At 38.3% G+C, this 23,032-nt stretch overlaps 1 protein-coding gene across 1 annotated transcript in view; it reads left to right on the top strand.

The window, feature by feature from the left end:
* The window catches only part of CFAP46 (cilia and flagella associated protein 46), a 98,547-nt gene that overhangs the window by 5,373 nt on the left and 70,142 nt on the right, over window positions 1–23,032 (top strand). Inside the window, exons 6-17 of the mRNA XM_081328586.1 lie at window positions 1,500–1,623; window positions 4,050–4,144; window positions 5,100–5,201; window positions 8,222–8,321; window positions 9,779–9,877; window positions 10,532–10,722; window positions 12,448–12,676; window positions 13,691–13,811; window positions 15,758–15,881; window positions 17,533–17,663; window positions 20,429–20,574; window positions 22,029–22,168. Coding sequence (XP_081184712.1) covers window positions 1,500–1,623; window positions 4,050–4,144; window positions 5,100–5,201; window positions 8,222–8,321; window positions 9,779–9,877; window positions 10,532–10,722; window positions 12,448–12,676; window positions 13,691–13,811; window positions 15,758–15,881; window positions 17,533–17,663; window positions 20,429–20,574; window positions 22,029–22,168 — 1,602 coding nt within the window. The remainder of the gene's footprint in view (window positions 1–1,499; window positions 1,624–4,049; window positions 4,145–5,099; window positions 5,202–8,221; window positions 8,322–9,778; window positions 9,878–10,531; window positions 10,723–12,447; window positions 12,677–13,690; window positions 13,812–15,757; window positions 15,882–17,532; window positions 17,664–20,428; window positions 20,575–22,028; window positions 22,169–23,032) is intronic.

Genomic DNA, 23,032 nt, shown 5'->3' with positions numbered 1-23,032 from the left:
CTCATTTGAACTGCCTGAATCTCCTGATTTTCTTGGCATTTGACAAAAAGTATTGATGTTTTCATGATATTCTAAAATAACTTTTAAATGATTATGGAAGCTGATCTAATGGTTTTTGGAAAACCTCATAAAACCTATTTATGCAAGTCATAGACTCACGGAATGACTGGTTTAAAATTAACTGAATAGGAGACTTAAGGATCTATACCTTTTGTTGTGATAATTTTTCTAATGGGACATGATTTTCAGTTCAGGGGAATACAAACATATCTCTCTCTATATGCTGTGCATCTGTTTTGAGTATCTTAGCATCTCAAATACATATTACTCCACTTCATACTGGTAGTCCGCAGTTGGGACTGGCAACTCCATAGCTAAGCAAATGCAGTTGTTAGGCGAGACTTCATATAATCATGATGGACTTACAATCTCACTTCTGCTGGGGTCATTAAACAAGTCATCCAGGGATATTAAGTGTGCACTCATGTGATCACCACTTGTAATTTTACTTCTTCATTGACTCTGCTCGTCAAAAGCCAGCTGTGAAGCATGCAAATGGCAATCGTGATTATCATAAATGCCTGCCAGTTGTGGAGCCTCTGGATGTCAGTTACATGATCATCAAGGAACTGTGAGGACCAGTTGTAAAGTTACTTTTTGTAACCTTGAATGTCCATTAAGCAGGGCAATTGTGAGGACCACTTGTATATGCTTCAGTTCTACGTCTACAGATACAAAATTTGCATAATGGCTACAGTGTCCTAAAGTTTGGGCAAATGTAATATGTGGACAGAGAGGTCATCCTTTTTGTCCTAACAAAAATGCAGATTATTGGACAGATTTCTCAGTAAGAGAAAATGAAAGAAAAACACATTTAATTCTATTCTGCTACACTGGACAGATTATCATTTTTTAAAAACATTATCTGATGTATAGCACAAATGATTTTAAAAAGCATGTTTGACAGGATTGCATTTTTCTTATTTTTTTTCTTTTTTACTATTGTGCCTCTGATTAATTGAGTAATATTTTTTTCTATTTTCTTATCTTCAAAATGAGTGATCATGTAACATATACATGATGTAAAATATACACAGCAAACATAGCAACTAAATTCTTTAGGCTTATTAGTTAAGATTATTTTACTTGAATGTTCTATTTAAAAAAGTCTGGAATAAAAGCTAAAGATTTTGCATCCAGTAGATAAGGAAGAAGATCATGCATGAGTTTCATATGTGCTTTTTGAAAAATAATAGCCTTTAAATAGCTTTCAAATAAGACATATGATTATTTGGCAATAATTTTTTTTATTTTATTGGTACAGAAACCAAAGTGTTAGTTACAATAATTTAAAAATAGTATCTTCATTTTCACTCAAGATTATAAAATAAAGAACTTTCAAGTTTTCAAAGGCTTTTGTCAAAAAATAATAATAAATCATATATTGTTTACCAATACTTTTCCAAAGGATATTTAATATAACCATTTTTTCATCCCAGAGAATTGCTTGAGTGTTTCCTGGATGCTTCAAGAATGGAAGAAGCCACAACCTTTTCCTCTACTGCAGCCACATTCATTGAAGAAAATGTTCCAAGTAGATATGAGGATTTATTTTCAATAATGGTAACTTTTGAAAATGTTATATACAACTTATATCTTTCCCTTGATGCTAACAGAGTGCTAGAAAAGTTACATGTATGAAAGATGGTGTTTCACCTGAATGAGTAATGTATGCATCTCACTTTATATCCTTCTAATAATAAGGATAGTTTATGATACATAATAAAAAAATGAAAAGGATATATTGCAGTAGGAAACAAAAAAATGAAATAAAAATGTAAGAAGAAAAAGACGCTGCTGTCTAGCAGTTTATTTACGTGTTAGATTTATAGCCTTTATAGCCTTCAGGAGCTCAAGGAGAAGTTCCATTTTTTTCCTGCTTGAGCAGAGGGCTGGACTAGAAGACCTCCAAGGTCCCTTCCAACTCTGTTATTCTGCTAATTGGGTCCTGTCCTGCACTCAACTATACAATCCTTCTGTGGGAAACTGAAATTGAAAGTAGTAAAGAATCTAATGACATCCTGTATAATGCTGCATTTTAAGGGGAAAAGTATATGTATGGGTGATAAATTGATGATTCATTATGGAAAAGAATGTTATAACAATTTTTGGTGTGTGTGGGGGAGAACAAACAAATAAAAAAAGCAAAACAAATGAGATTAAAAAGAAAAAAGTGCATTAAAAAAGACTAGCACACATAGACATATGGTTATCCCCATTTGAATGCTGATTAATATATTACAACAATATACTAATTGTGAAACAGGCCCAAAGAATTTTAAACTACTAATTCTATTTCCAAGTTGTTAACCTATCATCTATATACTATATTAACAAAATAGTTAACATGATAACAATTATAAAAAAGACAAGATTAAAATTCCAAAACCCTGTTATTATTATAATCAACTTGTAGGAAATTTTCCACAACTTCTTAACTATCCCATACCATCCCAAAAATTAACACTGATTGGACCTGGATCAAATATCCATGTTTGTTTCTTAATACCAATTCTTATCAATTGTTGTCTGATTAAATACAATAAATACAAACCTGTCTTCCCCAAAAAGTCCACATGAAATTTTCCCCAGTTAAATGTGATAAATCCATTCCCTAATCTCCTTCAATCCACTAAAAAAAAAACAATTTGTTACTTACCCACTCAGAGAGTTTTCTGCTATTGGATAAGAATGCAGACTTGAATTTCAGGGGGGAAGGTGTATGGAGTCACCTCTGACATTTCTAAATCTGGGTTTATAGTTCCTAGGAATCTACTGTTTTGAAATCACATTCCTTTTGTAGTTTAATTTATTTACAGTAACTTGCCTCTGAATGTTTTCCACAGCATTAATAAGTTCCTCAAACCTTTGGAAAAAGCTTTCAGCTAAGAATTGCATGTTGCCAAACCGTCTTTTTTTGAGTATCAGCCTCCTTCCCTTTTCTGTAATCTGTTGCATTGTTGTTCTTCAAAACAGAATAAGACAAAAGACAAAAGAGCAGGGAAAATATTTTCTGGATATTTCGATCCAGGATTAAAAGAAAGATTAAGAAAGATAAACTCCAAACTTTTTGCCAATTGATATAATATAAAAAAATCCCTGTAGTCCAATAAAATGTAAATCAAGTAAAAGCAGTTTTCACCATCCAAGGACATGCCGTGTTTTCTTACAGAGAAATAAAAATTATTCAAAACAGCATAAATCAAAAGGAAAAAAAACCAGATAGAGTTCAGCAGGGGGTTAAAATAAATCAGCCTTCAGCCAACCAGTCAACTTTTAAAGATTAAAAAAACAAAGTAACACAGAGGTTTCAAAAAGTGAAGTTAAAACCCATGCATATTTAAGAAAATGAACTGCTGAGAGGAAGATATATGCCCAGTGGCTTTCTACCTGCTCCCAAAGAGAACTGGAATCTTCAAGACTCCCCTTCCCAGGTGGGTCCACAGCCATCCAAAAGCTGTCTTGGGTCATTTCTAAGTGCTCCCATTCAGATCCAAGGAGCAGCACTGCCAAAGAACCAGCTTTGGCAATAAAATTGGCAGATCCTCAGCAGGAAAGTTCCTACAGCAGACATCTTGGGGAAATGCTTTTGGTGTTTTGTATTTAAACTTTTTTTGAATAAAATAAAAAGATTAAAAAGAAAGGAAAAGTGTGTGTTATAGTTTAATTGAGCAAAGATAGTTTAATTGAGCAAAGTACTTGGTAATCGTGTATAGTTTGATGAGCTACATAGTTTCACTCAAGGAACCATTTTACCCTTAGGAAGATCTTTGTGTTAGGTTGAAATCTAATTGTTTTGTACTTTAAGAATGACCATAACGAAAAGTCAAATCTGATTTTAAAAATGGAGAAATCTTCCGCTGTACACAGTTATCATATAGAGCCTATAATGAAAATACCAGGAATCTACATTGAATTTCAATGTTGGAAATTCTGATGCTTTTCTTCTTTCTATAATCTGATGATATAGTTATTGTAATTGTTTACAGGTGCGTAACAAACTAGTGGATGTTTTAGATATAGAAGACAAACTTGAAAGCTGTCTTAATTTGAATATCATATATAAAATTCAAACAATCAAAGGGTAAGTATCAGCTTTTACGCATGTACTTCTTTGTACATGTAAAGATAGACCAGTATCGTGGAAATCATAAGTAAAAGAAAATGCACCAATTGAATTTATTGATCTGTTAGAATTACATCCTGTTTTAAGTTCAGTAACTCAAGGCAGCATAGTTTCCATTTTTCCCCTCTATTTTTTTTACCCCTTTTATATCCTAAACTGCATTTGTAATGTTTTATAAAAAGCAGTCTTCTTGCTTAAAGTACAGTTGACTATTTAAAGAGCCTTGGTGGAGCAGTGGGCTAATGCCTCCTTAAGTAACACCAGCTGCCTGCAATTAGTGCAGGTTCGCATCCCACCAGGCTCAAGGTTGACTCAGCCTTCCATCCTTCCGAGGTAGGTAAAATGAGGACCCAGATTGTTGGGGGCAATTAAGCTGACTTTGTAATAATGCCGCTTGGGGTGTGTATGAAAACCCTAATAAGCAGGCATATACATAGAATGAAGGCTACTGCTAAGCTTGTAAGCCGCCCTGAGTCTTCGGAGAAGGGCGGGATATAAATAGAATTAAAATAAAAATAAAAAAATAAAATAAAAATAAATCTAATGACTGAGCAATATCTCAACATAAGCAACCTCCATAGATACATAAATCATTGATAATACAATAATAATAAAAAGAATAAAATGCCCACTTTCTTTCCTTGCAAAGAATCAGAATCATTATGTATCTTCAGAATGATAGACGCATTCCATTGTTGGGACTGTTACTGGGGAGGCCTATCTTCTGACCTAAACCCATCTCATTTCTTGTGGGAGCAAGAACCTATGCAGACCCACTCCAGATGATTTTACAAGATGTACTTTATTTGGCCTAGAAGTCCCTAAGATGGATGGATGGATGGAGATGGATACATAGAGATAGATAGAAAATTTGCCAAATATTATTAATCTTCTACTTATAAAATAATTGCAGGCAATTAGATAAAAATCAGATTCCAGAAGATGCTGCTACAGAATTGAATAACATATTTGAAATTTTGAAAGGATCTAAAAAACAAGTAAAACGTAATGAAAGGTGAGTTTCATATTTAGCAACATTCTGGAAACTTTTAAAAAGTATCAGTATTTATTGTATCCAGATCTAAAAAATAAAATTGATATATTTACTTTGTTCAGATATAATCTTAAACCAGCATTTATTTTAATGTTTGGTGAATGAGTCAGGTGATAATGAGTTATTTGGCCAAACTGTGTTTTTTCCCCCCATCTGTTAGTGTTCAAATAATATATCAAACTTCCTAATAGCAATGAAGAAATTTTCTTTTTTGTTGGTATACTTGTTCTATTTTTTTCTTCTTTCTTCTAGTCTGTTGTAGTGACTTCCGGGGTTTTTTTTTTTTGCCTTTTTAAATGTAAAATGTGTATTTTGCATGTTTATGTATGTATTGCTTACATAGTTTTGGATGTGTTGTGATTCAGGGTCAGCCTGTGGGTTCGGCAGTTGGGTCGGACGACTCAGAGGAGGAGGAGGGGGGTGTTGAAGAGCTTGCTGATGATGGCTTTGAGGCTCCGCAGAGCCCTCAGCCAGGCCCCTCCCACCTGGTGGAGACCCAGCTGTGTGAGCCTGACAGCGTGGATGAAGATGACCCACAGCTGGCCCTGTTCAAGGACGCCCGACGCAGGAGGCAGTCAATCAGGAGTAAACAGAGGAAGGCAATGGGGCACCTCAGAAGGAGGCAGAGAGAGGCCACGCCCTGAGCTGTATTTAAGGGGAATGTGTGGGAGGGCTGGTTTGCTGAAGGCAACCGCTTGGATAGTTCCTGTTTCATAGCTCCTGTTTCATGGTTGGTGTCTGTTTTATGTTAATAAATTTGGCAGGCTTTATTCCAGCCGCTTGCCGTTTGTAAAGGGGTTGTCCCTGCCTTTTCTGCAGGGCCGGTAGCAGGCTGGTACAGAACAGGATGTGTGTATTTTTGGTATTTATTTTTGATGTTCTAAAGCAGTGGTCCCCAACCTTTGTGGCTTGGTGGCCCAGCAGGGGGGGTAGGGGAAGAGGAGAACTGGGCCGTGCAACTGGTAGGCTGGCATGCCCATGCACACAGCCCTTGCGCAAGCGGCAGGCTGTCACGCCTGCACACAGCCCAACTTGTGCAAGCGGCGGGCCGACTTGCATGCATGTGACTGCCCACTAGCCTGCGCAAGTTGAGCTGCATGCGCGCACTCCAGCCAGGAGGTCAAGCAGCCCAATACCGAATAGGCCACAGCCTGGTAGTGGGCCATGACCCAGGAGTTGGGGACCCCTGTTCTAAAGGATTTATTTGAGGTGGATGAGCATTCATGGAACTGTGTTATTTATTTTTTATTCAAGATTTATGCTTTGTTGTATGGTTGGGTGTTTCCCCTACCCGGTACAGGATTTTTTTTATTTTGTTTTACCGAATTATGATTATGTTTTATATTTCCTGGTTTTACTGCTGTTGTGAACCCCCCAGAGTTGTTTAAGATGGGCAGTCGGTGCAAATTTTTAAAAAATTTTAAACTTATCTGGCAAAGATTCATACAGTTTTTTAAACACTCAACCACCCTTCAAATTCGAGGACACCAAGAACTGTGCAAAAGGTCCATTCATTCGTGAGAAGTTGCTGGAGCTACAATTTGAATAACTGATACACTTTCACCTTTAACGCTGGCAACGGGGCATTAGCTGTTTCATTCGGATTCATTTCTCTGCTATAAGAGACTCTTATCTAGATGTCTGTGAGACTTCTGCCAAGGATCTAGCCCAGGAAATGAGTTTAATTATGTAAAGTCAAAAGGTCTTTACTGCTGAGTCTTGATAAAAGGAGCCTGACAGCTTGATTGCCTGTTCCTACTTCAGCTGCTGCAGGAAAAGAATCATTACTTAGTCCAGGGGTCTGGCTGAGGAATTCTGGGAGTTGAAGTCCACAAGTCATAAAAGGGCCAAGTTTGAAAACCTCTGACTTAGTCAGTGTTTCTCACCCTCAGCAACTTTAACACTTGTGGACTTTAACTCCGCTGGAGAATTCTGGGAGTTAAAGTCCACAAGTGTTAAAGTTGCTGAGGGTGAGAAATACTGACATAGACATTAAGGATTCACCCAATGCCTACTGGCTGCCTGGCTCCTTCACTGATTGTCAAAATAACTGTCCAGTGCCTCACTCCAATATCAAAACTAAGTGGCTACCCCAGATGAGCCAGCAACCCTGGATGATGGACAAAGTAGCCCAGCATATGGGACAGAATCAATTATCCAAGTAGGGCTCCATCACTGTTGATTCAGCCACACACAAGGACCATTCTGCGTTGAATATTCTCTTCCCTGCCGAACACATATGAGAATCTAAGTAAAAGTAATACCTTCTTCTGTGCTCAGCGTGAACTATTTATCCCCCGATACCAAATGACTTCCCCACGCAATAAATGATAATACTCTGTATTATTTATCACACAAATCGACTCCTTGTTATAGCTCTGATTTAACTCTTTTTCCTAACACAGGCTTCCAAGCATTCTGAAATATGTTCATGATTGAACGAGATTTGCCTCTTTCAAATAATGAACACCATAGAGAAAATACTAATGCTGTTTCATGCCATAAATATTAGGGAAAGCCTGATGGAAGAATAAGGCTTTATTCCCCTGTGGCGCCCCATATTAGGGCAGCTAATCCTTCTCTGTGTGGAGGGAGATGCTCAACAGTTACTTATAACAAGATTGTAGTTGCCAGCTTGAAACCAAGAACTATTTATTTAACTAATATAGTAGGAAAAGAAGAAGATAGGATTCCCTTCCTTTGCTATTTAGCGAGAGAAGTAGACGGGTAGATAAATGATATACCTTTCTAACTGAATCTTTAAAAAATCTATCAGATTTTATTTATATTACTGCTCCCTGTACTTCTATCTTACAATAAGCCAATTGGGATACTAAACTTGCAACCATTCTCCTATATTTTTGTTCATACCTCAGTTGAAATTAATTCTGAGTAAGCAAGGTAATTATTAGTCCTTACTACATAAAAGTCACTGTTACTTGCTAGTTTTACTCTGATTCTGTTTTTTTTTACTTTTGCAGAATTTCTTTGCTGCTGGAACTAGCACGACTTTCTTTGAGGTTAAATTGTATAAATATTGCAATGTTATGTTTAAAAGAGTTGAAGAAATTTAAAATTCATGTGAGTATTAAGAAATCCTAGCTTGAATTATATTGTCATGAAGCATCCTTATTACAAAAGATTACCTTTTTAAACTTGTATGTAAATGTATTTTTGGTGCAAAGGTGCTGTATAAACAAAAGAAACAAATAAAAAAATCATTCCCAAATTACTTCTTTAAAACAATGATCAAAGTCCATGAAACACATTTTTCCCTAGAAGCACTGTTGTTCTCTTAAAACAATAATTAGAAATAGAATGTAGATGAGTGTATGATTGAAAACATAAAGAAATCACGTTATATATGTCCATAATAATAGGAAGTTATATTACAGCTTGTCCGCTTGTGGGTGCTACTTTCAGCTGGTTGAATAAGATTTTAAAATTTTTATTGGGATATTCAAATCATTTTAAAGAGTGGTTTGGTAAGTGTTACAAGTGCATGTGAATATTTTTGATGAGCCTTAAAATAACTAAAACCGCCATTTTCCCCCAAGTGCTTAAAAAGGATTTCATATGACCACCTGCACAGTCCTCTTTTAAAGCAGGGATCCCCAACTCCTGGTCTGTGGACCGGCACTGGGCCACACAAACAAGCAAAGCCCCATCCACAGGATGCTAGCAGCCCACCAAACCATGTTCCCTCCGGTCCATGGAAAAATCTCTCCATGGAACCGGTCTCTGGTGTCCAAAAAGTTGAGGCACCGCTGTTTTAAAGGATATGCATTCTCTAATAAATGTTGTTTGCACCGGTACTTTGGAACCACTTCACTATTATAACCGTAATAGTCACATTATACATGAAATATTTCAAGTAGTGAAATATCTGGAAAGTTTTACCTGGATAAGTATATTCATTGGGGGTGGGGTGGGGGGGCAACATGTTCAGAAGTGGCTTTCCCTTGCTTTCTCCTAGGGCAGAGAGAGAGTGGCTGGCTTGAAGAGGCCTAGCTGGCTTTCATGTCTAAGGTGATTAGAACTTTCATTCTCCAGGAAGGCTGGGTAAATGTTATATGTAAATTAAAGGTAAAGGTAAAGGTTCCCCCGCACATGCGTGCTAGTCGTTTTCAACTCTAGGGGCCGGTGCTCATCTCCGTTTCAAAGCCGAAGAGCCAGTGTGTGTCCGAGGACGTCTCCATGGTCATGTGGCCGGCATGACTAGATGCCAAAGGCTCACAGAACGCTGTTACCTTCCCACTGTAGTGGTCCCTATTTTTCTACTTGCATTTTTACGTGCTTTAGAACTGCTAGGCTGGCAGAAGCTGGGACGAGTAACAGGCGCTCACTCTGTTACGCAGCACTCGGGATTCGACCCGCCAAACTGCCGACCTTCTGATTAACAAGCTCAGCGTCCTAACCCACTGAGCCACCGCAACATCTATAAGCAAAAAAACCTGACCATTATAAATAAATAATTGAAAGCAACAGAGATTGTTCCTTTTTATTTATCTTTAATTAAATTTTGCTTATATTAATAGGACCTAGGAAGAGAAATTGAATTAGATTGCTTGGAATGTGACTGTGAAGTCCAAACACTTGGGCCTAAAATTGAAACTTATACTAAAAGTGTTGTCGAGGTATGTTGATTCCTTACTTAATATTATTTTGTAAAGGCAGACACACCCTCCACTTTAGATCTATAAATTCAATGACTATCTCTTTTGAAAGTAAGAGAATCAAGTTAGAAAGCACGAGAATGATCTCTTAATTCAGGAGTCTGCTGCTTGTGCAAATCATAAATTGTGTTTCCAGATGTAGCTACCAATAAAAAGGCACAAACTAGAAAAGTGAAAAAAATGAATAGTGTTAACAGATCAGTATGCTATCCCAATCAAAGAGCCTTGGTGGAGCAGTGGGCTGATGCCTCCTTAAGTAACACCAGCTGCCTGCAATTAGTGCAGGTTCGCATCCCACCAGGCTCAAGGTTGACTCAGCCTTCCATCCTTCCCAGGTAGGTAAAATGAGGAGCCAGATTGTTGGGGGCAATAAGCTGACTTTGTAATAATGCCGCGGGGGGGCGAAAGCCCTAATAAGCAGGCATATACATAGAATGAACGCTATTGCTAAGCACACTGATTTGTGCTTTAAATTGTAAGCCGCCCTGAGTCTTCAGAGAAGGGTGGGATATAAATGGGATTAAAAAATAATAATAAATTATGAGGGAGCTTCCAGACTAGGTTCTTTAAAGTATTGCTTCCATAATAATTGCAAACCGTATTTTATTCTCACAGGCTCAATTAAAAGTTATACAGAAACTTGATTTAATTTTGAACCGTGCAATTCGCTTGAGAGATCCTAATATTATTCAGGCCGTATGTACTACTCAGTGGAATATCTGCTTACCACTGTTGCAACACAATTTGCAACATCATATACTAAAATCCCTGTTAGCAATTGCTGAAGTGCTAGAGAAGATTGACAGGTAAATTCGTCTTGGTCTACCTTTCTTTTTGTTTTAGATAGCATGATATCTATTAGCTTAATAGATTTACTGATTTATAGGATGTCAGCCTGATATCAGGAAATTTTGGGAAAAAAATCATAGGAATGTTTACATTACTGTTATAGGTTATAGTAACAGAATTGTGTGCCTGTCTGCCCCCTCTTATACCAAAGGGAATCGAGGTGGCTCTGTCTTGAGTCTTTTTCTCAACTCCACCCCTTTCCCAAGACTGAGTTGTCATTTATTTTCTCTTAGTGGCTCCTGTGTATCTCCAAACTTATTTCCATTTTCTTCTGCATCTGAGTACTCAAGGCAGTTAACAAACATTGAAAAAGCAGAATATAAAAACATGCCGTAAATTAAAATTAACATATAGTTGATACTAAAATTATGTAAAAATCAAAAACCTGGTGAAAGAGATGCGTGTTTATTTTTATTTTTTTCAAATAGTGAAAGATAGGATCAGTTCCTGAAGAAAGGCATTTTATCATCTGGGGGGCATGCCAGAAAGAAGGTCCTCTGTCTGTAGAAGGTTCTTCAGAAAGATCTTTTCTGCATCTTTCCAGACAGGAGAGGCTTACCTTAGACAAGTCCTAGGCCACTTAGGTCTTTAAATACTTAAATACCTGTTTAAATGCGAGCACCTGATATAACAATATCAATGAGGCATCAGCTGGCAGATATTTTAATGAAGGCACCATATGATAACTGTGCTTTATGCTGGTTAACAGCCTACATGCCACATTTGTGGACACTTTTCAAGGGGAGTCCCGCATAGAAAATATTGCAGTAGTGATGACAGGATATAACCAAGGTGAGGAATAACCAATGGCAAATCAGCTGGCTCAGGGCAGATTGTAGCTGGCAAATAGTGAATCAAATGAGGAACAAGATGTGCAGTATTCACTATTGCAAAGTTTAATATTCTAAATCTTTTTATTCACCAAAGGCATCCTTTATCTTGGCTGGGTCTAATTTAAGCTTGTTCTCCCTCGTCTAGCCCATTAGCAATATTCAAGGGTAACAATTGTTTTGTTGGAGGTGAATGATAAGAAGTAGACCTGGTGTCATTGGCATGCACTCCAAAACTCATTCCTCTAACAGTTTCATGTAGATACTAAATATATGATAGATAGGATGAAAACCTGTGAGACACTATCAGGTCACAGGATAGGTATCAGGAGTTCCCCAACACCCCTTTCTGGATTTAATCAAACAGGTAGGACAACTGTCCAAAGATCACTCATTGGTTGGTGGTATTAAAAACCACTGAGAAGTCTAGGACAACTAGCAGAGCCTCACTTTCTCCATCCTTTTCTCAGAATAGGTTCAGAGTGACTGAAGTAGGTGACAAAAAATAATATATCAGATTAACCAAAGCAATGAAATCCCAGTTGAAATGATCCAAGTAATTAGTATCATTCAGGGATGTTTTGAACTGCAAGGGTCGCATTGCCTGATCGTCTTTCCTATAATTAGCCTGTTTGAAACTAGCCTAATTCACCTTTAAATAACATTTATAGTATAGGTTAAAAAGCAATTACTATATAGGCCAACACCAGCTAATGAACTGGCAGCTGTGATTTCACATTGTTGTGTGTAATGATAATAAACTAATTGTAATAGATACCTATTGCATAAGGAGAAAGTTTTTATAGACTATCTTAATCTGTGTACTTGAAAACAGTTATGGTTACTTCCTAGCATGTTGATTTTATTGCGTTGTCAAGTACATATGGAAATTGCTCGTATTGAAGAAAAAGCAGACAGAGTAGAGACTGCAATGGAACATCTAGAGAAGGCCATCAACCTTGATAACAATGGGCAGTACCATGAATACCTCAAAATGGCTTTCCATCGGCTTAGCTTAAACACCATGCTGTATAAGTCATTGGAGCGTCTAGAAGACCAAGCAAGTTTGATGATTGAACAGGTAACTGTTGGATATATTAGAGCAGGATGTGTTATTAGAGCATCAGTACAATTGGAAAAAGCAGGATTGCACATGTCTTGAAAAGCTTTCATTTTAAGCTGTTGGAGTGCATGTCATGGTTCCCATAGAATGATGAAACCAATTAAAAGAACTTCAAGGCAAAGATTTCTTCCTGAGAGAACATTTTATTCAGGAAACAAAGTATCGGCACTTACATAGTTGAACCCAAGACTAAAGTTTCCTCCCCCCTGCTACAAAGTAACAAGTTGCAATTCCCACCCCAGAAAGGCTGTCATAAATCACATTCACCAATTAATCTAAAACTCGGGGTCTCCTCCCAACTTTTCAGCCCGCCAAAACTTTATGTAGAATTGACCTTGATGTTTATACAATTGCAATTGTTACGGCTAGCTCAGGGGTAGGCAACCTTGGCTCTTTTCTGACTGGTGGACTTCAACTCCCAAAATTCCTGAGCCAGCCATGCTTGTTCAGGAATTCTGGGAGTTGAAGTCCACCAGTCATAAAAAAGCCAAGGTTGCCTACCTCTGGGCTAGCTAAACCAGCTCAAGTATTCCCTCTTCCCCCTCCTTTTTCATCTGAAATACCAAACAACGGAAGAAGAAAAACCCACAATGAAAGCAAAAGATGAAAATGGCTACAGTTTCTCAGTTTTCTTATCACACATATATTGTTGGGGAACCAATAAATGCCACCTTTCTTCCTCTTGTTTGCCACAGAAATGCCATATGAGAAAAAAGAGAAAAGCCTTGGGTAGAGAAATGGTTGCTTCCTCGGTTTGTTGCTTTCCAGAAGCCAACAGTGATAGGTTGCAGCAAAAAAAAAAAAATCAAAGCATGTCGTCTGGAAAGAAAAAACAAACAAACAGATGAAGGGGGAAAATATCTTGGAGGGGACATAGCTAATTGGGGTGGAGTCCTGAACCCAAATGTGTCTTCTTCATTGATCATGTTTTCTTGCATTTTTACCAATATAATTAGTCCTTTTTCTCTCCAGGCTAAAAAAGGAACCGCAAATGATAGTGTAAGGAAAAAACGCTCTCTGTTGGTGAATGCTGGCCTTGCATTAGCACCGGAGGCTTTTCAGGTTGTTCTTGATAGTGAAAACGAGGCTAAAGGTAATTTTAAGGTTTTGGGTAATGGCAAAATTAAGATATTTCATCCCCCTTTGACTAACCAGTTTGGCTTCAATGATTCCTTATTGCAATTGGAAAAATTAAATAATTTCCACGCCAGATAATTAATTTTTGAGAAAGCGCCATTAATAGTGACCTCCTCTTCCCTCAATAATCAGTTACAGCTTCTCACATTTAAAGTTGGACTGCACAACATGATAATTATGAGAACAGGAGCCATTTTCCTGCCTCTGGTCTTCTCTTCGGGTGGAGCTATTTTACCACCGAACAGATCAGTTTTAGTTAAAAGCAAACATCAAAGGTAATACATCAACTTTGGATGAGGGTTTTTTCCCTTCACAGTCATCAACTTAATATGAGACTTCATTTAAGATCCTTATGGGCAAAAAGTATTTTCAAAATATTCCACTTAAATTGTTTATGGTAGTTCAATGCTGCAGAAACATTTTGTTCCCTGAAGCCATAAGAAATACATAGCTTTTTAGAAAACATTTTGCAAACTTTCTATATAAATTAGAGATGAGCTTTAATAAAAGAAAGGTGGTAAAAATTGGGAAGACTTGAAAAGATGCTACTTTAAATATTTGTACCATTTAACAGAGGATTGCTTGAGTTCTGAAATACATCAATCTTGTGTGTATATGTGCGTATGTCAACTTTTCAATGTTTTGTAGTTACAAAAACATCTTGTCCTGTGAATTGTTTATGATTTACTTATTTTATTTTATTTATATGGCTGGCACTCTTGCAAAAACAACTCTGGACAGTGTACAAAATTGAAGAATTAAAGCAATATAAATAACTGTAAAAACTCAAACCCTAATCTAAACAAAAAATAAATGGCATTTTTGTTACAACACACCACCTGGGCCTCACTAACTTCTCAGTTCTCGTCCCTGGGCACACAGCCAGGTTTTAAGTGCTGTCTAAAAGTCAAGAAAGTTTAAGACTTATGCTCAGAGAATATAGCAGATGACAGTAGGGAAATAGTTAAAATCAGTTTCTGTCACCTTAGTTTCCTTGTGCAAATTGTTTAAGGAAAGATGAAGCACATACCGAGTTTCTCCGAAAAGAAGACCTATTCTGAAAATAAGCCCTAGCTTGATTTTTACATGTATGCCTAATATAAGCCCTAACCCCAAAATAAGCCCTAGTTAAGACCCCACCCACTCCTTCTCACTGTCTGGTTGTATGAGGTAGGGCGAGGCACACACTTAAAAATCAAGCTAGCATGGGGGTGGGAGGATGGAGCTGCCCCATGTGCCCTGTACTTGCTTACCTCAGAGCCCCCACAGCCAGTCTTCCCACACCCCAACACCTGCCTTACCTCACGGCGGCAGCAGCAGCAGCAGGAGACCCGTCCAGCAGGAGCCTGCGTGGCCACCGGCCCACTTCTTCTGGTTGCTGATGGCTGCTTGCAGCAGGACACCACCTGGCACATTGCAGCTACAGTTAGTCCTTGACTTACAATCACAATTGAGCCCAAAATTACTGTTGCTAAGTGAGACAGTTGCTAAGTGAGCTTTGCCCCATTGCAACCTATCTTGCCGTAGTTATCAAGTGAATCACTGCAGTTGTTAAGTTAGTAACACACTTGTAAAGTGAACCTAGCTTTCCCATTGACTTGGTTTGTCAGAAGGTCGCAAAAGATGATCACATGACCCCAGGACATTGCAACTGTCATAAATATGAGTCAGTTGCCAAGCATCTGAATTTTGATTACATGACCATGGAGACGTTGTAATGGCTTTAAGTGTGAAAAATTGTCATAAGTCAATTTTTAAGGACTACCTGTACTATACTATAGTTTCTATAGAACTTTTATATACCGATCATTGTCTAGTACCTCAACTAACTATTGTGAAATAATTGTAGCAATACCATGAAACTAATCCAAACTATATTAAATTTTCTTCCTTCCTATTTAGTTCCCCCAAGTAAACATAAAGATCAAATTAGCTATCTCTGTGCAAAAGCAGAGCACCATGCTAGAAATGTAGAGAAAGCAGATGGACATTTGAAGAGACTAGGACACGAAAATGAAAAAGAAAGGTAATTACGGTTGTAGACAAATATTTTAAAATAAGCTATTTTGTTTCTGAAAAACTATTTTCTCTTAATAAAACTACACCCTGGTGACCACAATTTCTCTCAGATTGAATTAACTAGAGTGTTAATAAGTATTATTCCTGTTTTTTTATTTTTTTTCAATCTAATGTAATATTGCAAATAAATTGTGTAAAGGGACCCAGAATACTGAGCAGAGGTATTGGAAAGAGAACACAAATGGGATCAAATCTGTTGTATGGGGAGAATCTAACAAAAGAAAGATCAATGGACTGAATTCAGCTATGTCATGGATCCACCCCCACCCCTCTCCAGGTGCAAGTTCAGAGGAGGAGGGTGAGTTTCAGTCTTTAGAGGAAAGCATGGAGCTGAGTATTGGTCAAAATCGGGGCTCAGAGGATGAAGCAGCCTCAGGTGGGTCAATCAGATGAGGGGCAGGCTAAGGCTGAGGGAGGCAAGCCACAGCTGCAGCAAGTTGGGCAGGACGATCCAGGCAAGGATCGTCTAATAGAGCAGCTGCTGTCCATTAGTAATGAGGAGAAGGAGTCCAGGCCTCCTCCTGATCCAAGGACACATACAGCAGAGAGGAGGCAGGCACAATGCCGGTCAACTAGACTATTCATGAGGAGGCAACCTCACCTCTCATGAAGGTCTGCACTAGCATTACCTACTTAACCCACCCCCCCCCGAGGACTTGAGTTTTGCTGGAGCAATGTTTCGTGCCTTGTGTACTTGTGCCTTGAATCCTGGTCTGTTTGACTCCTGGACTGCTTTCCTGGACTTCACGTGTGCCCATTGGACTCGGTTGCCCAGTGACACTTGGCTGTACTGAGCTTGGAATCCTGACCTGTGCATCAGGGGTGCTTTCCGAGGACCTGTTTGGTGGGTTTGAATAAACACCTGTAGAACTCTTACCACACAATGGGACAACTTGCCACGTCCAACTTGCTGCAGCCAACTTGCCGTGGGAAAACTTGCTGCAGGATAAGTTAACAATTCTATTTAATTACTTAAAATAAAGAAAAAAAATATTTAAATTTTTGCCATTCACATTTCATTCTGTCTCTCCTTTGGCATCCTTTCTTTAATGATTCTATTCCACTATTTCTTTGATATTACTGTAACTCTTGTCCTGCAAAGAGTTGGCAGGTTGGCTGTGGTGAGTTGTCCCACAGTGAGTTGGCTATGACAAGTTGGCCAGGGTGAGTTGTCATAGACCCCTCTTGCCGTACTAGGGGAGGGCGGGAGCGGGGTAGTACAAACTGGGAACGCAGAGAAAATATTCCTGCAGTGCCTCCCTATGGCAGATACAGTTGCTCAGTGGCTCAGATCATTGTCTGGCTATACAATTCTAAGCTTCCTTCCTTTCTTCACATGAGGGAACTATGTAAGAGAGTGGTAAATTTTCCTATACACAAAGACACACATATATATACAAATGAAAAATATGAAGGCAGAACAGATGCTTACAGAAGTACCGTATATTTGTCCTCTTTATTACCTGGATACCTCCTTTGGCCCCTAATGGTGAACAGATTGAGGGGAAAAAATCAGCACATTATTTTTAGGAGTTCTATGTTTATATTTATTGTGCTCTTAAAAGAAAATTATTTTTTATTTTGAATCATTGCTACAGAATCCGCCTCTGGTCAGAAATAGCAAAAACCGCACGGAAGCAAAGCGTATGGGATGTTTGTCGGGCTGCATGTAGGTTCTGCCTTTTGTATGATGATAATCAAGTGATAAAGGTATCAAAACGTAAAAAATGTAAGTCTTGGTATTTGTGTGCAACATTATTTCATAATCAAGGCAGATAACAGAATCTCTTTTTCTTTATAGACGCAAGGGCAGAACCTATTCACTCATAGGATGTGCATTCAAATACTCAATTGCTTGGACCATTAAGATCTGCAGATTATTTTATTAGTTGCCATATAAATGAATATCTCCAATATTCCAAACAATTTACACATGGCCCCAAGGAGATTCAACTAAAATCCCAAGCCTGTCCATTTACCTTAACAATCATCTTCCCTTCTACTTTGTTCAGTCTTGCCAATAATAGTTTTTTTAGTCCATCATCTACTTTTATCACATCTCCAAAATATGTGAATTTCTGCTTGCTAATAATACCCTCAACTGAGTAGTTAGTGGGGGCGAGGGGGCTTGTACTGGAAGCCTCATTTTACTTTTCAGATGTTTGAAAGATATAGAAAGCCTGACACCTGTGAGAATGGGCTTCCTTCCCATGGTTAAGCATTCATACAGATTTTTCAAACCTCATTGTTAACGACAAACAATTGAAACCAGCAGCAATTTTCTCATCCTGAAAAGTGATGCCTCTCCTTAGAGCAAATTTAGCACCAGGCTACACGTGTGTAGACAGAAGAAAACTGCACCAGATATGGTTGGAGATTCAATTGTAATTCCTGAACTGGTACCAATTACATCTGAAATAGACAATTAGTGGTTGTCTTAATTTCCATTACCATCAGATGACATACACCAGGGAGTAGGCAACCTTGGCTCTTTTATGACTGGTGGACTTCAACTCCCAGAATTCCTGAGCCAGCCATGCTGGTTCAGGAATTCTGGCAGTTGAAGTCCACCAGTCATAAAAAAGCCAAGGTTGCCTACCCCTGGGCTAGCTAAACCAGCTCAAGTATTCCCTTTTATGACTCATGGACTTCAACTCCCAGAATTCCTGAGTCAGCTATGCTGACTCAGGAATTCTGGGAGTTGAAGTCCACCAGTCATAAAAGAGCCAAGGTTGCCTACCCCTGACATACACGTTCCATTTTGTGGGGATGGACATTATTCCATTTACATAGAAAGTTCCAACTGGCATTTAAATTTATCTAAATATTTCAGCCAGGTTTTTATGTTTTTTCTGGCACTAATACAGAGTTGGTTTTCCAGTGACTTCATCTTGTGTATTTTAGGGTTCCTTTCCCTAAGCAAGTTAGTTTCCCTCATGTCTTTGGAGCCACACTTACCTTCCCTCTTGTTGTGAATTACTTTTAGCTTCACACACACACATACACCCTCTCCTCTTTCAGTTTTATTAGGACTGATGGCCTAATTGAGAGCTCATCTTCTATTAGCCTCAAACTCAGCATCATTGGAGATACTGATCCCTCCTATCACATCAAGGTGCCAAACCTCTGGGAAGATACAGGTAGTCCTCGACTTACAGCAGTTCATTTAGTGACCATTGAAAATTACAACTTGAAAAAAGCTACTTAGGTCCATTTTTCACGGGACCTTGCAGCATCTCCATGGTCACATGATCAAAATTCAGATGCTTCACAACTGACTCATATGACAGTTGCCGTGTCCCGGGGTCACGTGATCCCCTTTTGAGACTTCCTAACAATCAAAGTCAATGGGGAAGCCTGATTCACTTAACAGCCACGTTACTAACTTAACAACTCCAGTGATTCACTTAACAACTGTGGCAAGGAAGGTTGTAAAACGGAGCAAAACTCACTTAACAAATGTCTCACTTAACAACAGAAGCGTTAGGCTCGATTGTGGTCGTAAGTCAAGGACTGCCTGTAGTGCAATTGAAGCAATAAAAGTATGCTTAGAATATATACATCCTAGTGTCCTCACTGTTTCAAATATGTGGATGCTTCTAAAGACTTTATCAGGTTTCCTCACAATTAGGAGGGAGTTTAGGTGTATTTACCTAATTGTGCTAGGAGACCTTTATGCTAAGGTCACGAAGATCTAAGCAGAAGTAAAACAGAAAAAGAGGATATTTGTGACCTTGCCCTGACTGTTTTTTAAAATCATCACTTGAAAATGTCGGTTTGATGCTATTATTTGCAGTCATTGGAAGAAGAAATTTTTTAGTACCACTGCTAAAAGTGCTTCTTTTTTTTTAGTCAATGTGACGTTGACGATTAATAGTTTCGTTTGGATGCCAGCAACTTAGATTGCCTTAGAACAGCATTGCTAATATGATCTGGGCAACAAAATTCCACATGAGCAAAGAGATACAGTATACGAAACCCTCTGCACTCATCTAATTCTTGTTGGATTTGCTTTTGCCCTCTTAAGCATGTTTTCATTGAAGATGAGACCTGAAGCCCAAAATTTCTGTTGCTAAGTGAGACATTTCTGAAGTGGGTTGTACAGTGGATCTGGCTCCCCCATTGGCTTTGCTTGTCGGAAGGTCACAAAAGGGGATCACATGACTCTGGGACACGGCAACCGTCATAAATATGAGTCAGCTGCCAAGTGTCTGAATTCTGATCACGTGGATGTGGCAATGCTGCAACGGTCATAATTGTGAAAAATGATCATAAGTCCCTTTTTTCAGTCCCGTTGTAACTTCAAACAGTCATTAAATGAACTGTGGTGAGTCGAGGACCACCTGTATAGCCTACCTGCCACCTCCAATCAGCAGAACTGTGCTTCTGTCAAATTCTAAGTTAGCCAATCCTTCACAAAGAATTTCTAAAATGTAAAAGTTTCAACTAAAGGTTCACACAAAATGTTAAACTAATGCATTTTATGTGTCTTAGTGGTGAAGAAAAAAGGTAGTGCAACTACAACATCTGATGATTCTGAAGGAAATATATTAAGAGAGTCACCGGTGCCAATTAAAGTATTTTCTTTAGAAAGAGATCTGCTTAGAACCTTAGCAGAAGTAAGGTGTATCAATGCAGAGGTTAGTAAATTATACAACCGTGAGATAATTTTAAAGTCCTTTTAATGCATTTGGTATAGGATACTGATCTTCATTATTCTAGCTTGTTTACATATTGCTGCTTTTTATTGAGAAAGGGTCTCTAAGAAACTCTGGCCAACAGTAAAAAAAAATATGCTTATAATGTTCGTCTCCTCTATGCATGTAGTTTTGTATTTAAAAAATTACACCAATTGGGTTTCTTATTTCTCATTAACTACTGTTTCATGGGGATCATGCTTTTCAAACAGACTGTCTTGGGCCTTAGGGTAGGACAGGCATGTAAAAACTCACAACATCATGTGACGTGTCGCAACATATCGGGACTTTTTCCCCATTGCCGGCAATGGGGTAGGCAGGATTTTGATGTGACGCATCCGGCCCGTGGGCCGGCAGTTTGACATGACTGGCGTAGGAGAATTGAAAGGTTAATCTCATAAAATTTTACATGTTCTGCATGCAAGGAAATATCTTTTCCATTGTGAAAAACAGGAGCATGGACTCATATTTTGCTACACTTCAGCTTTTAGAAGTCCCATTCAGCATGACCAACAACAGACAATGCAGGGAGCTTATTTATTCATTTATTTTTATTCTGCCCTTATTTTTACAAATAAGGGCATATCGAACATACTGTCTTCCTGTTATTTTCTCCACAACAACAATCCTGTGAGGTGAGTTGGGCTAAGAAAATATGACTGGCCCAAGGTCACCCAGCTGGCTTTCATGGCCATGGCGAGACTTGAACTCATGGTCTCTTGCTTTCTAGCCCTGTGCCTTCACCATTAGACAAAACTGGTACTAGACCAAACTGGAGTTACATACCAATATCTGTAGAATGCAAGTTCCATTACTATTCAGTCTACATAAGAGTTTATATAATTGGGGTGTTTTTTGTCTTAGCATCTGAACTATTCATACATAATGTATCGGAGGATACAGCTGAAATTAAGCTTCTACTGCATTTTATATTACGAAACAAAGACTAAAATTCTTATTTTGTTATAATATAGGTTTAATTCAAATATAAAAGTTTTTTTTAAAAAAAAAGATCATTTATTTTTTCAGCCAATTTGGCTCCCTGTGATGTGTGACTATGAACTGATTTGCTGAAACTCAAGCATTTAGGATTAAGTGAGGGTTTTAGATCCTGAAATATTCTCTAAGTGAAATAAAATAACCCAGAACCTCCAGAATCAGAATGAATATTTCTTGCAGCTAATTTAAAATTAATCATGGAAGGTGTTTTTTTTCCCCTACAGGCAATGTAATTGAGAAGTAAGCCTCCAGCTTTAGCTTTGCTGTGGCATCTGTGCATAAGAAGAAAACATAAGAATAAGAATAGTCTATGTCTACCACTAAGAACTTTATACAGTTTTGATCTTTTTATATTAGTGCATTGATAGTTGTTTTCTTCTCCTGGTGTCTGTATTTAGGCTACCATTCAGTTACTAAGAACAGAAGGCGTCCAGCTCAATGATTATCCTGTCCTCCCTGTAGAAGGAAGCACACACACTTCAGGATATTCTCAACATTCAACACAAATTGGAAAAGAATCAGAATGGAATATATACAGGTTGTTTTGAAGTGCTATTACCTGCTTTGGTTGTTTTGGTTTTTTTTTTAATGCCAGTTTGCTTAGAGCTTTATAGGTGTTTTTTTTCTTTCATTCAATTGTGTCCAATCCTTGAAGACTGCCTGGAAAAGTCCCTGCAATTTTCTTGGGAGTGTTTTTCAGAAATGATATCCCATTGTCTCGTTCCTAGGGCTGAGGAAAAGAAACTGGCTCAAGGTCACTCAACTAGTTTTGTGCCTGAGACAGGACTAGAACGTACAGACTCTGGGTTTCTAGCCTAATTCCTTAACCAATTGAGTCCATAGGACAATACCAGCACTTTAAATTGTACCCTTAAATGTTGTGCCAACCAGCAACCATTGCAGGGCCTGCAAAATTTGTATTACATGTTCCCAGTGCCAAAAGCCAGTAAGTACATGGGACACAACATTTTGGATCAGTTGCGATTGTAGCATTTATGAGTTAAATATGTGGGCTGCTTCTTCACACATTACATTAAGACACAAGATCCAAAGAGTGAGCATTTTCTGTATCTCTTTGCTGACATCTAGTGGTTACCAAGATATTTGCAGTCCCTAACTGGAATAACAGAATAATAGAGTTGGAAAGGGACCTTGGAGATCCTCCAGTCCAACCCTCCGCCGAAGCAGGAAAACCCACACATCCCAGAGAAATGGCTGTCCAATCTCCCCTTAGTCTCCTGGAGCCTGGAGGTTGAAGTCTCATGATCTATTATGAGATTACTTTCTAAGTAAACTTATAAGAATACGCTACAAAAGAACCTTAGAACAGTAAGCAGGGAATTTATTTTCACAATTCCATAAAGATTTCCATAAAAAACCATTTGATAAGGATCATCCATAC

This window comes from Vipera berus (genome assembly GCF_964194415.1).
Source record: "Vipera berus genome assembly, chromosome: 5".
NCBI classification, from domain to species: Eukaryota; Metazoa; Chordata; class Lepidosauria; order Squamata; family Viperidae; genus Vipera; species Vipera berus.
Note: the sequence above shows the minus strand (reverse complement) of the source record. Positions and strands in the feature narration are given on the sequence as shown.